Here is a 13,669-nt window from a genome sequence, read left to right on the forward strand (position 1 = left end):
CCGGCGCTACCTTATTTTATTCAAGTTAACTTCAGACAATTACAGTAATGTACAGTTAAAAAAGGAAAAGAATACAATAAATTATTTGAAATAATCAATGATCATAATAACAAAATAAAAAATTATAAGGATACTTACCTAACTTAGAGATATGTCAAACAGCAAAAATTAAAGTTATCACATAACCAGTTGTTCTTGTCACTATGTCGTAAACCCTTAAATCTCTTAATATATGTCTTAGTTCAATCTTTGCGTGGCAGGAAGTCGTTTCCTGCGCCGTCTTTGAGTACTAAGCCAATGTTCGTAATGCCTTTCGTTAGTAAGCCAATCTTGATATTTATACCACCATTCTTCCCACTTGATGTAATCATCTAACGACAAGTCTCGAAGATATCCGAGATCTTTATAATACTGATATCGGACTCTAACATCGTCCCAAGCTGCCAGTCTTGAGGGACCCGATGATAGAAGTTCGTCCGGATAATGACCGGCCGGAACTGGCGACAAACTATAAAAGCAATAGCACATTCGAAACTTTCGTAATTTTTATTTATTTACCTATATCTTCGAGGCGGACTTCCATAAATATAATCCTCCCCTTCTATCATAACCTTGAGATCACCTCCTGTCTTTGTAATTCTCATATTTTCAATATCACGCCTTTCCCTATCGGCACTCCACTGAGCGATTTTCCCAAACCTTTCCGACAAAGTCAATCTTGTGGTGGCAACGATTGGTGAAGTCGAAGAAGTATCGCTATCTTCCGAGCCTGAAGACTCTCCCGGCGACCCTGTTCTCTTCTTCGTCCTCTCTTTTTTAATCCTAGTTAACAAAACCTACAACCACAGTCGATTTTAAAGAGAAAAATTCCATGACAGTTTTTATCACTGGTTCAGATCCTTTCTCCTTCGGTTTCCTCGCCGGTTTCATGGGCGGCTTCACCCCCGTCACATCAATCACCTCTCCAGTCCTCCCTCGCGGCCTTGGCGGCGGCGGCTGCCTCCTCGGATCCGTCGGTCTATCCGACGAGCTCGTCTTTTGCGGCTTCCTTGCTGGCGGCGGCGTCATCGGCCTCGGCATCCGCCTCGGAGGCGATGGAGACGGCGACGGAGGTCTAGGACGGACTCGAGACTTGAGCGCCGGTGACGCCGTTTTCGTCTGCCCTTTGCGAGATCGTGGCACCGAAAACGAACGAGATCTGCCACCACTTTACAACAAACACTTGAAAAATCAATCGCTTACCTCGATCTCGGATGGCGGTGATTCTTGGGCGAACACACCGAACACGAATCGTCCGAACAGCTGCTGATTGAACTCGCTGAAGCTGAGCGTCGTCCAGAACCGGAAGCTTTGTGTGGCGGCGGCGAACGAGGTCGAGCAGGTCGAGAACGCGTTGCTGGAGGCGGCGAACGACGACCGACCGGCGATCGGCTATAAGCGGCGGGCGAACGACGCGAAATCGGTGACCTGCGACCTAGGGGAGAACGACGCGGCGGCGGCGAACGAGGCGATCGGCGAGCGATTGGAGAACGAGGCGAACGGCGAGAAACTGGAGAACGACGAACTGGCGAACGGCGAGGAGGCGATCTACGACCGGTCGGAGATCGGGAACGGCTGCGGTGGCCTGATGACGGCGATGAAGAACCGTCGATGTACAGAGATTTGTAGCCGCTGTGGCGCCACCTAAGAAACCGTCGTTTGTCACAAGCGCTGAATTTTATTTTTACTGGAGGCATTTTAAGCAAATCGCAACGAAAATAACTATTGCAAAAACATTATCACCTTGTCTAAGAAATTCTGAAATAATTACCTACGTAATAATGCCCTATTGTATAATATTTTTTCATCATACATCCTTGTGTAATATGTTAACAGTTCATCATTCATTAGAACTCTTTTTAGTTCAAAATTTTAAAACGCCAATTCAGAAATGTATACAGTACCTATGATTTTTCTCATAGTAAGTGAAATTTGGTAGAAAATAATTATACGAGAAAACAAGATCGTTAGAAACACCACATCTATTACAAATTTGGATGCTACCCAAAAACAGCACTTTACTTTTGTGATTTTTTTACTTAACAAAAATGTTAATAAAAACCCTCAAAATCACCGGTATTTTTCTCAAAATCCCCCTAATAAAACTTAAAACGCATTTCAAATTCGTACTCAGTGCTCCAAAAACGTAGATGACACCCTCTTTGGAAAAAAATCAAAATTCGTTGGGGATAGGAGTTAATAACTCGCAAAACTAGCCTTAGAGTTACTCTTACCTATTCGGATCTTTTGCTTCAACTTCTAGTAACTTCTTATCCCAGTAAGCATTAGAATTCGGTGAAGCACGTGCCTTTTTCATGACGGTGTCAATTTCACGTCTTCGACCAGCTGGTAAACTAGGATCTGAAAAAAAAGCATTTTTTTTTCTTTCTTTGCTACTAAATTAAGTTTAATAATTCATAAATTACAACAATAATTACATTGAGTAATTTATAGGGAAAAAATCCATCCAACAATGATCTGATCACTTTTTATTCAAAAAAATTCGCTCTGATCTTTATTATGAATAATACAACACACTTCGCACTGACGAACAAAAATTGTCACCTTGGAAATACTCCAAATAACCTGTTGCATAATGAAAGAGATATTTTTGAGACTTTTTTGGCTAACAACAGGGGCGGAAGGGTTACTATTAAGCAATCCGGAAAAACACGATGGTAATAAATAAGCATTAATTATTTGTTTTCAGTTGCACATGTGGAAACTGTTTTATAATTAGATAAAAAATGGTGTAATCTTAGCTATTTTCGAACGCTTAGGCCTAATTTTTGGCAAAATATTAATTTAAAACCACAGTTAAAGCATAACAATTGAATTCAATCGCAGCAAAAACTGGTCCTTTACGATGGATTTTTAAGACAAAACTTTTTTTGCTAAATTTTCGGTAAACTTTCCCAAAATACACCAAATAACATTATTTTTGCCTTTATTTCAGCGCTCTAGTACTTTATTCAAGGTGAAATGCTGTTTGATTAAGCTTTTGTTGATTGATTTTGCTTAGTTTTTAAAATAATTGAATCTTTTATTCTCGGAAAGGACTAAAAGTAACATTTTTGACCATTTTGACATCAGTCAGTGTGTTTTCGTGCCGTCTTCTTGTAATAAACGTATAGTTTGGTGCATAAAAAAACATGTTTCAATAGTTAGTGTCATTTATTTTAATAATATTTATTGCATTAACAAATAGGAAAATAGTAGGAAAAGACAGTTTTTCTTTTTTTTTCAAAAATATAAAAAATATGTATAAAAAATATAATTTAAATGTGGAATATAAAAAAATAAAATATTTGTCCCTTATCCTTGATCCGACTCCGTACATCACTGATGACAAGGTTGCCAATAGTTTTGTGATAACTTTGTAAAAAAAATTCCATAATTTTCTCTTTTGAAGTGCAAATTTCAATACACAGATCATTACATAATTACAAGGATACAAACGGTGCAAACAATAGAGAATTAATCATAAATTAAAAAACCTTTCATGTAGGTTGGCAATGTTAGTTCGTAAATTAGAATTGCTTTCAGATAAATAATGAAGCAAACAATTGTACGTATTTGTATGTTACACCCTTAACCCCTTCGCAAAGTTTTATTTCTGGACAGAAAACTATTCCCTTGACATTTTTTTAATAAAATAACCGTAAGAAAACAATGAAATGGCCACAAAAGTACATTGGGGCATTACACTAGTGTGGATACCTGTAATTCTAGGTGTTTGTGGCTTGGTGTCCATTCTCAGTTTGGACCCGGCGTTTGAATTTTTTGAGCGTTCTCTGCTGCGACTCCGTCTTCTGGAAGACATCCTGTTGGAAAATGAGCATGTATCCTTCGCGAGCATCGAAAAATCGCGGACTTACGTGTCCCCCGGCTAGATGTAGCAGAAAAGTCCGTCGGGAGTCAACGAGCGCGTATATCTGGGGGTAGTTTTCTGCCAAGATCCGAGAATGGGGCCGTGGGGGTACGTTCGCGCGTCGGTGACTAGAATCACGACACGCGTTATCAGGTGTTACCGAAACCACCAATGTTACGCACCACATGGCCAACGCGACAACAAAAGCCATGTGGTTTATAACGGCAACTCGGTCGAGTGACATTACTGCCAAAGAAAAGTTAGTGCAAATGCTTGCTGTTAGGGCCAACAAACACACTCTGTCTCCATTCACTCAAGCCTTAACCATTCATCAGGCACGCAGCAAGGATGGATCCTTTTTTCTCCAACGAGTCAAAAAGATGCATCCGGCGAACTTTCGTATAACAGGACCTGAAACTGGATCTAAACAACGTGAAAGAAGCGCCGGGCGGAATTTGGTAAAAATAGTGTTAGATTAGCGTCACACTCTCCAGTTCGTTCGGACTGTCCGAATTTGGCGACAATTCCCTCGAACCGCACCAGTAAAAATAGAACAACTTCACACAAGTCACTCAGGTCCGCAACGCGTCCAAATTCGATCAAATCGATCGCCGGAACCGACAACTTTGAATTTCCCGCGCTCAAAACGCGACCGTCGACGAGGACAACGAACCCAAAATCAATACACATAAAATCGCGACTTATCACTAACAAAACACTTACTTTTCCAAACGAAATTTATCACATTCGTTTCACAAACTTAGCGGCGAAGGTTTGTGGCCGGCTAACCATAATCTCTTCAAGTTTTTATAGAGATTTTTCGAAATTTTTCATGTGCCAAACGACGACATTACTGCTACAGACGACACACGAACACGCATGCGCACTCAAGTCCATACAAGGGAAACCCTCGGCCCTCGGCCACTTTTTCGAGCGCAATTAATAATTACCCATACTGAAATATCATTTTTTTTTTCACAAAATTTAATCACTCTCTTCAAAAAGTTCCAAATTTGTATTCATTTCCGATTTTTATTTTGTTAAACCCAAAGAACATTCGAGCGCGTGACACGCCTTCGAACCGTCAAACGTCAATTTTCCAAAAATCGAGGTTATCATTATGCTCAAATGATACATTTAAAAAATGGGTGATAGGAACGAAGTGGTGGAAACATTAAAAGCGGCAAAATCGTACCTAAATCACTTGGAAAATTTAAACAAGCAGCTGGAAAATGCGGAAAACCAAATTTGCGAAACTTCCAGCGAAACAGAGAGGAACATTGAAGTCACTTTTAGCAATCTTTTGACCAATCTGACGGAGATTTTATTAAATCGTAAGGATATTCTAATTAAAAAAGTACAAAAAGTGCGTATGAACAACTCATTGATTGGTTAAAAATAAGGACTGATCGTTTTAGACGAGGAAACAAAGTTTGGCTCCTTTAGACGCAAGCAGATCTGATATTTTTAGTAACATTGAAAAGACCAAGAAATTGATAAAAGAGGGCGAATCTCTGTTAAATGGTAGTAGGGAAAACTTGGCTGAATTCAGTCAAAAATCAAGCTTCCTTGGAAGTCTTCCTGCAATTCCAGAGCTCAAAGAAGTGCCTTATATTTCATTCCACTGTGAACCAAATTTAGAGTCGGAATTGCTCGACATTTGCTCCCAGTTTGGCGAAGTTTCCAGAATTGCTCCAGTCCAAGTAATTTTTTTTTCTAAACCACTATTTTCTTAGATAAGCATTGTTCTTCAGATAAGCCAAACTGTTGAAAAACCTGGCGCAATTCTGGTCGAGTGGCAAAGTGTAGACGATGAGCGCTGTGTCGATATTCAAGAATTTCGTCTCCAGAGAGCATTTGGGGACGTCATATCTGAAAAACACTTAGAAATAAATTTTTCCGATTGTTATGTGGGCACAGAAACGCAGTTTTTAGTCAAGGATTTACGCCCCAACCAGTTGTATTCTTTCAGAGTTTGTTGTAAATTTGAAGGCTCGAGTGACTGGAGTCCATGGTCTTTGCCCCAAGTCACTAAGACAAGCATCAAGCCATTTTCTTGGGCCAGTAATAGAGATTTTGTTTTTGCTGATGACAATAAAATTGCCACACCTGTGAAAGATGCGCCGAGTTTATTATTGTCTGATGGACCACAATTTGCCGTTGGATATTCTGTTGAGTTTTCGGTAGGTTGTAAAAACGCGGAAAAAAACTGGTTTGACAACTTTGTTTTGTAGTATTTGGAAATTGATAATAAATGTTCTACGATTGCATTAATTGCGGTCAAGGAAGCTGCAGGGATTAAGGAAATAAGGTTAGGCGATCACAGCTATTTTGCTCTTGATTCGACTGGGGAAATTTACGTTGATGGTGTAAAGAAGGCTACCAAGTTACCTGAAGCTGCCAAAGGATTCAAAGTAACACCAAACACATTTAATCAAATAATTAGGATTTATTTTACAGATTTGCTTTATGTGTGAATTAATCCAAGATGACAAAGTACGAGTCAGTATTGATACGTGTAACAAGCAAGTTACGTACGACTGGCAAATAAGTAAAACCGATAAATTATATTTTGGCGCACTTTTAAAATCGCCTGCTACCAAAATAATGGTTGAATGATTCGCTTAATAAAAAATCTTTTACACTTGAGTGTTTTTGTTACCCTACTATACTACTTGCTCCCCTTAAAGCCAAATATCCAGCTGTTATATCCATTGGAAGGCCGATAAGCGTGGCATATTCTTCCTTATTTGCAAATCTCAGTCTTGTCTGAGGATCAGTGTAGGGGGCTGGTAGACCAGACAAATCTGAGAATTTCTCAGCTGGTTTAAATGAAGGAGGTGCGTTTATGGAGCTGTAATGAACGACATTTTCGGGCCATGGTAGTGCCTTTTCGGTTGAAATGATTTGCTTCAAAGATTTCCAAGCCCGTTTTTTAACACTTGACTTCGAGTTGTGGTAAAAAGACGCAGTTTTGAACACCGGCTTCGGCTCTGTCCGTATCTCGTCCGCACTCATTTTTTATACTATTATTAAAATAAATCAGCCCTCAAAAAATTAAATAACTGATTACTAAAAGAGAGGTTAACTAAGCAAGTCAAACGTCACAGCGCATTCACCAATTTTGCCCCTTGTGTATAATTGGTTGCCAAGTTTTAGGCAAAAATGTTTCTTATTCAATATTTTGAATAAACCTCATTAGATTGCCTTTCCACTTTTTTAAATAAAATATAAAGAATTATTAGTCAGTGACAAAAAATATAAAATACAACACAAAAACCATTTTTTCAAATGACAATAAAGAAGAAAAAATAAAAAGCACTTAGTTTTAAGGCAACTTCTGATACCATTTGTAGCAAGGCATTAAAAATTTATAAAAAAAATTGTTGGTATACATTTTCCAGCGATAGATTCGACTTTTTTAAATAATCTGGAAACATTGAAATCTCTGGGATCTACGTATGAGCGGGGTGTTTAGTGCGTACTGTTGTTAGGTTGGTGCTATTGGTGGTATTCCCGCGTTAGCACTTGTAATCCTCCGCCGTTTTTGCACCTGTCATATTTTGTGGTCCTGTTAAATCCTAATTAAAAACGTGTTGTGCTAAAGATTTCGGTTAAAATTCGTTTAAAAAAGTTTGTAAAGTGTTCATAATCGTTTGTAGTTTGTGTTCAACTAGTTATTTATTGTGGATGGTGGTTCCTTTATGGCCTTTTGAAGACATTCACGAGACGAAGGTTTTAAAAAATTTTTACAATTTTTCTCAGGTAAATGCAAATATTCCTAGTTGATTACTAATAGGGGTTTAATCCTAAACATTGTGATTCATCAAAACGAAAAATAAAACGTTTTTAAGGAAAAAAAATTGGTCCGGTACTACTTGTACCGCGGAGTATACAAAAAAATTTTTGTTTTTTTTTCGAAAGCGGTCGATTTTAATAAATTAGGAACAAAATGAGTACAATATCTTATTAAATAATATTTCCACATACTCAGTATCTGTTTAGAGATAAAAAAAATGTACCCACGAACCGGGAGCTTTAACCGATAAAAAGCATACTTATTTAAAAAAAACAGAGCGCTTTGAATGTGTACCCTTCAGTAACTTCCACCATAAATTTATCAAACTAGTCGTTTGCAGTTTCAAATCCATTTAACCTCTTTCATTCACAAATCTAATCCCTCATGGTAGCCAGGTGGTAAAACTTTTGAATGGTTAGTCTGCTGGAACTAATTCCTGACATTATTAAAAACTCACGATGAATATTTTTTGTGTGAAGTCACGTACAGGACAAATGGGCGAAAAAAGAGGAATTTTATTTTTTATTTGATTTGTTTTAATTGATAATTAGTTTACTTTTTGATTCCACTCCTTATTAAAACGCAAAAATAATACCAAATACAGTCAGTTCACACGTCGCTTCCTTGCTTGAAGTATTTGTTCAAATAGAGCTCTCTTACCGCCTATCACATTATTCAATATTTGCGTATTCTAAATGATGTATTTGACGCTTATTAGCATTATTCAACATTAAGTGAATAGTTTAATTCAAAAGTATTTAGTTTTATTGTTTAGTCTTGCAAAAGTAGACTCTAACGCGCTTTGTTCTAACACTACAATAAAGATGCGGGTCAATGGAATCGCAGACACTTCTAGTAATTTAAAAGTGCAACAATGGAAACGACTGAGTGCTATTCTTGATAAATTGTTGGAGAAGTGCTAGAGGTACTTACGTACAACTCGTTCACCATGAAAAACAATAACTTCATACATTGTAGTCTCAATAAGGGTTCGTTAAAATATCCGGCATTTTTGTCCACTTATTTTTTTAATTTTGGACTTTTTTTCCTAACTGGGGAAGAATTGTCATTAAGGTAACTCCCGCATGACGCCACTTTCGTTTTGAAATATGGCGCATTATGCATTATGGGTAAAAACCCAAAAATTATTGAAAATTAACGATCAGTAGTAGTGTCACTGGAAATATTTCGACACCTACTAACAAATCAGCGAACTGTCGAAAAAAGCTGCTGAAATAGAACCCAGAACCACCTAAAGTCCAAATAATTTGTGTTCCATCGTGGTTCCAAAGGTGATTTCCTATTTCAGTCGGCGCAGACAAGTTGGCTCTAGAACTCCCACCCTGTTCGCTTAGAACTTGTTCTTCACAACGGTGAGCTGATTTTGCGTCGGACTGCAGTCGAGTCGTGACGTTTGTTGAAATTGGGGTTGGACGCTCCGCTTCCAGAGCCGTATCGCGATCTTTTCGTAAACAAAACAAATTTTTCTTTCACGTGGCTTTGATTGTGTTGTGTTCTGTGGTTTTAGTGGGAGGTTTTTTTTGTTTGGCGCTTGTTTTCGAATTAATTTTTGTGTTTTGATTTATTTTACGCTCGGCATTTTTTTATGATGGCGTCTAATGATACGTAAATGCAGGTAAATGCAAAGATCAGGTTTTGTCTGCTTAATTTGATTAATTGGTTAACAGGTTATTGTTTGTGTAATTATTGTAATTTCATGTTTCCAATGCAAATTGTTCGGATTATTATCACATATTTTAATCCAGGTGTACGGGAGAAAGAAATTATTTAATTACGTAATTACTCAATCATTCAATAATTATAGCGGCATCGCTATCAACTGGTTTTATTTAAAAGTCACAAATACCAATAAGTTTTTATATTATTTAATGATTTAAATTCAATAACAAAATTTCCATACTACATATTTTAATTTTTATTCTTGCCGCCAGGGAAGTCACAACCCACTGTGATTTAATTTTAAAAATATTAGTACGTAGTTAGATACAAACATTTTAATAAAATTTTATTTTTAGAACGTTAATAAAGACATTTGGCGTCAAACATGAAATCTTTTTCCTTTCACAGAAAACGCGTTTAATTAACTTTTATAAGATCGATAAAATTATAATGAGATTTTTTGGTTGTATTATATTTTCTGTAGCCAAACTCGCTTCCAATTTGTTTGCATGCGAGTAAAATCAGAACAGCTCAATCAGGTGAGCCGATGGTGCGATAAGAAGTTGCCAATTAACAATATGGAAAGTTTAAATTTTTCGTAAACTAAAGTTAATTGGAATTCGTAATTTGTGTAAATAGCCACATTTTCCACAACATGACATAAATAACTCTGTCTCAGTATAAACAAAAATTAATGTTCCTGAACTAGAATTACCGCCTATGTAAATATCCGCTAAAAGTAATTAGTGCATTTCCCGCTGGCTGATAATTGCTGAAACACCCGAAATAGACAATACAACATTATCTCTTTTTGGCCGATTGTCAATTTTGGCATGAATTTTGCATGACTTTTTTGCGCCCTTAAAGCTCCAGGCAATCGAAATGATGAGTGTTTGAACTAACCGAAGGCTTTCTTGAAAGATATTTAGATGATGGCCCCGCGTTTTGTTCGTTTGTTATTGTTCACCTTCTGGCTATGTACATTCCGTCGAAGGAATATTTTCCCGGAGACTTTTGTAAATTTCAACGTGTATAACGCGCGTTTTTAAAGTGCCTCAGGGGCCGGTTTAGTTCCTAAATATGGTAAAATGTGACATTATCGCTGCTGAAAGCTCTTAGAATGAGACGTTGAGGCTTGACCAAGATGCTTATCCTCAAATAAACAAGTAAATAAACAAGCATCGGTATGCACTTATTTAAACATTTCAAAAATGCCCCTAATCCACTTAGTTAATTAACACTTGGTGCCAGATTACTCCACATAAAGCTTAGCTTTTTTTGCCTCCAGTGTCAATGTCATGGACCCACGGAGTAATCGAGATTAGCTAAGTCATAAATCATTTTAAACGATTGTCAGACTTGTCTGCAGCTTTATAAATTTTTGTTTTTGCTTCACCGGTAATGACTTTCTTCTTCCAAGTGAATAAAATGCACCGTTTCGGTATTCAGTGTGGATAAAGATGGCCCTAGGGCGCTAAAGAAGCCAAGTCGATGGAGGAGGTATATTGAAATCGATTGACTGCTGAATGCATCGCCGTTTTATATGTTTATATAAATTCTTGAGCACCCTTCCTATTGCCCTACACGTATTGCTTCCTGCCTTCGGGACCGTTTTACACTCGCGATATTTTATATCAAGCCTGTTTCTTCACAAAATATACGCTTTACAGGCTTTCTGCCTACATAAGTGTTGGCATTTACAAATTTTCCTTGTATTCGATAGAATTTCAATGACACCATTTCTCCAGCAGAATTGACGCAAAATGTATTTACTTAGTCCAAGTTACATAATTGATAACACAAAAATAAATTGTTATAAAAAGAGAAATTAATATTTCATTTTCCTACCATCAGATAATTTCCATTTGAAAACGCCCTGTATTTTTGTAGGTCCGAAGATTAATATTTGATATAATGTTACTACAGTTACGAAAAATGAAAATGACGCGTCCATAAACAAACGCCTACCGTGATTTTTTAATCAGATACTCATTTATTTCACAGGATTTGCTCAAAAAACGTCTAAAATCCACAAAATAAGTCACTCGATTTAGTTAGTCTTTGGGCGAAATTTCGTCAAGAATAGTCTGAAAAATGACAAAATTTGGTCAAAAAAGGAGTTATTCTTACTTTTTTCAAGCTTCTTAAACACGTTTTTGAATTTATTACCTTAATAAACCGAGCTGAAAAACCACACAAACTGAAACTCAAGAAAAAACATTTTTCAATTCTTCTTGATTTTTTTGATGCTGAATCATTGTTTGGCAAAAATATTATGCAGCAAATTTAATCTCACATTAAAATTTATCTTGTGTCAACCGTATAAGCTGCAATTCGCTTCCTCACATTTTTTTCTAATAAAGGCTTTATTATTATTATTATTATTATTATTCAATAATTAATAAAAAATTTCCAACAAAAATCCTCAATTGTTTCAAATGTTGATAAACGAATTTATGAATAAAAATCTGAACAGTTTAAAATTTATTGCGAATTTAATTTCTAATAATTTACTGCCTGAATAAATTTATCATTCTTATTTTTTATCTAAAAGTGGGAATTCCAGAAAACGTTGGTGGTCTTAGTTAAAGTAGGTGATTGCATTTACATTTATAATTTGGTTTTCTGTATTGAATGGAAAACAAAGTAAATGCTGTGGTTGTGGCAGAAACCGCCTCCTTTTAGCAAATCTCTCAGCGATTGTGTTTTTCTGAGTAAGAAGATTGATGTGAATACTTGGTTCGAAGAAAAGTTTTGCTCCATTTGGAAAATGAACTTAATTGTCAATTTGTTAAACGATTACTTATTGTAATTTAGTGAAAATCACGTAATCTTCAGCCATGCCAAGTGAAATGAAATAAATGTACGTAAATTGAATTTTAATGAGCATAATATTCGAATCGAACCCGTGGGTTGTGATTAAACCTCGCTATTATACTTTCTAACACACCTGTTCCATGTAGGCATCGACACAAGAATTAATCTCAATGTATTAGTTATAAACGTTATTGTCCAACAATTTTAATTGGGTTCGTATGCCTGTTAATTACCGCCAAAGCCAGGAAGTCTTGAAGTCCAGCATCTCGCGGTGTGAATAAACTTCAGCATTTCCTTCTTACTTAAATCCGAGCTTACTTAATTACCACGTTCTTTTTTTCTATTTTTCCCCAGGTTTTCAGCCGGCGACCACCATTCAATATAATTAAAGTCGACGACGCTTTTTGGTAAAATAAGACGGGACTAAATTTTAATTAAAATAAAGTGCAAGACGCGAGTCCTTTCAAAAATCCTTGCAAAAAATAAACAATTGTGCGAGAGTAAAACACCGGTGCTTGCGATGCGGGCGTCAGTGGCGTTCGTGTTGGGGATTATTTGGGTTTTGATTGTGTCGTGTGAATGGAGCTGTGCTGAGCCCGGCAACGATGTCGCCCATTTATCTTTCACGGCGCTCCGGTGTCCCAGAGGATGCACCTGCACGGGCACCATCACTGATTGCTCCCATCGGGGATTCACGCAGGTTCCCAAGAACATTCCCCCGGAAACCGAACGACTGTAAGTACTGCATGTGCCTTTATATTTTTTTTGAGAAACGCCCAAGTTCGGTAATTGTGTCTTTTTTTAATTCCAAATTTGGCCGAACAGTTGAGGGATTGGGAAATCGTTAATTGCCCAACTTTCCACTTGAGGTTTACCGGATCCGGTCGTTGTAAAGCGATCGCAGGATGTTTAACATACCACTCTTGTATCGATACCATTATTACTCACCACAAATATTTATCTGACTTAAGTCAAGGCCGCGCTTTTGCCAGATGGTGAGGCAGTGCATGCACCTTTCCTCGCTTAAATACCTAAAGAATTGTGTGCACGTACTCAACTATTTCATATTATTAATCACGTGATGCATACGCAACTTGAAACCATTAACGTATAAATTATTTATAAAGCTTTAGTTAACTAAGCCTGGGTGGGTTGTATTATAGTGATCGAAGTGATGCGGGACTTAAGCGTCTTTAGCGTTTACAAGTTGCCTCATCTAAAGATTCATTAAAAGATAAGGGACTAGTGGACGGACGCAAAATCTAAAACATGGCTTATCTTTAAAGGAACACTAGCGACGAAATTTGCCAACGGAATAGATAATTAATTTGCATTGTAATGTCGGCAGGATTTTTAAATTGAATTAGGATGCCAATTAGCCAGTGATGACTTTCAGTATTTAAATTACTACTTTGTACCTTCATTGTCTTTAACTGTTCACGGCTTAAAGCTTGAATCGAACA

At 37.1% G+C, this 13,669-nt stretch overlaps 4 protein-coding genes across 9 annotated transcripts in view; 2 read left to right on the forward strand and 2 right to left on the reverse strand.

The window, feature by feature from the left end:
- Positions 1-2: 2 nt before the first annotated feature.
- On the reverse strand, positions 3-4,801 carry LOC661198 (uncharacterized protein). 4 transcript variants are annotated; one of them, XM_008192225.3, is made up of 8 exons: positions 4,634-4,801; positions 3,918-4,038; positions 3,760-3,863; positions 2,274-2,400; positions 1,243-1,683; positions 889-1,198; positions 559-836; positions 3-508 (listed from the first exon to the last, which is right to left on the reverse strand). In XM_008192225.3, exons 3-8 carry the CDS (start codon positions 3,860-3,862, stop codon positions 238-240), a joined length of 1,530 nt encoding a protein of 509 aa, XP_008190447.1. In that variant the 5' UTR covers position 3,863; positions 3,918-4,038; positions 4,634-4,801; the 3' UTR covers positions 3-237. The 4 variants fall into 4 exon arrangements, with proteins under 4 accessions (XP_008190447.1, XP_015832924.1, XP_064212524.1 ...); XM_015977438.2 differs by having other exon boundaries at positions 4,093-4,801; XM_064356454.1 differs by having other exon boundaries at positions 3,918-4,801.
- Positions 4,802-4,883: 82 nt separating this feature from the next.
- Positions 4,884-6,554, forward strand: LOC661093 (cytokine receptor-like factor 3). Its single transcript, XM_008192227.3, has 5 exons — positions 4,884-5,276; positions 5,329-5,613; positions 5,665-6,093; positions 6,145-6,324; positions 6,371-6,554. Exons 1-5 carry the CDS (start codon positions 5,055-5,057, stop codon positions 6,527-6,529), a joined length of 1,275 nt encoding a protein of 424 aa, XP_008190449.2. The 5' UTR covers positions 4,884-5,054; the 3' UTR covers positions 6,530-6,554.
- LOC661037 (uncharacterized protein) lies at positions 6,340-7,034 on the reverse strand. Its single transcript, XM_967226.4, has one exon. It carries the CDS (start codon positions 6,926-6,928, stop codon positions 6,569-6,571), a length of 360 nt encoding a protein of 119 aa, XP_972319.1. The 5' UTR covers positions 6,929-7,034; the 3' UTR covers positions 6,340-6,568.
- A 2,043-nt stretch (positions 7,035-9,077) lies between these two features.
- sli (slit) overlaps positions 9,078-13,669 on the forward strand; it is a 109,838-nt gene continuing 105,246 nt past the window's right edge. For all 3 annotated transcript variants that reach the window (XM_008192222.3, XM_008192223.3, XM_008192224.3), the window contains exons 1-2: positions 9,078-9,345; positions 12,561-12,941. In XM_008192222.3, coding sequence (XP_008190444.2) covers positions 12,727-12,941 — 215 coding nt within the window. In that variant the 5' untranslated portion in view covers positions 9,078-9,345; positions 12,561-12,726. The remainder of the gene's footprint in view (positions 9,346-12,560; positions 12,942-13,669) is intronic.

This window comes from Tribolium castaneum, chromosome 4, assembly GCF_031307605.1.
Source record: "Tribolium castaneum strain GA2 chromosome 4, icTriCast1.1, whole genome shotgun sequence".
In the NCBI taxonomy this organism is placed as follows: domain Eukaryota; kingdom Metazoa; phylum Arthropoda; class Insecta; order Coleoptera; family Tenebrionidae; genus Tribolium; species Tribolium castaneum.

Excerpts from the sequence above, each read along its gene's own strand:
- LOC661037 (XM_967226.4), bottom strand. The coding sequence starts at position 6,928 with ATGAGTGCGGACGAGATACGGACAGAGCCGAAGCCGGTGTTCAAAACT.
- LOC661198 (XM_008192225.3), bottom strand. The coding sequence starts at position 3,862 with ATGTCTTCCAGAAGACGGAGTCGCAGCAGAGAACGCTCAAAAAATTCA. Across the intron at positions 1,684-2,273 it reads GAAGCAAAAGATCCGAATAG|GTGGCGCCACAGCGGCTACA; the intron begins GTAAGAGTAACT and ends ACGGTTTCTTAG. Across the intron at positions 509-558 it reads AGTCCGCCTCGAAGATATAG|TTTGTCGCCAGTTCCGGCCG; the intron begins GTAAATAAATAA and ends TTGCTTTTATAG.
- LOC661093 (XM_008192227.3), top strand. The coding sequence starts at position 5,055 with ATGGGTGATAGGAACGAAGTGGTGGAAACATTAAAAGCGGCAAAATCG. Across the intron at positions 5,277-5,328 it reads TAATTAAAAAAGTACAAAAA|ACGAGGAAACAAAGTTTGGC; the intron begins GTGCGTATGAAC and ends TGATCGTTTTAG. Across the intron at positions 6,094-6,144 it reads GATATTCTGTTGAGTTTTCG|TATTTGGAAATTGATAATAA; the intron begins GTAGGTTGTAAA and ends TTTGTTTTGTAG.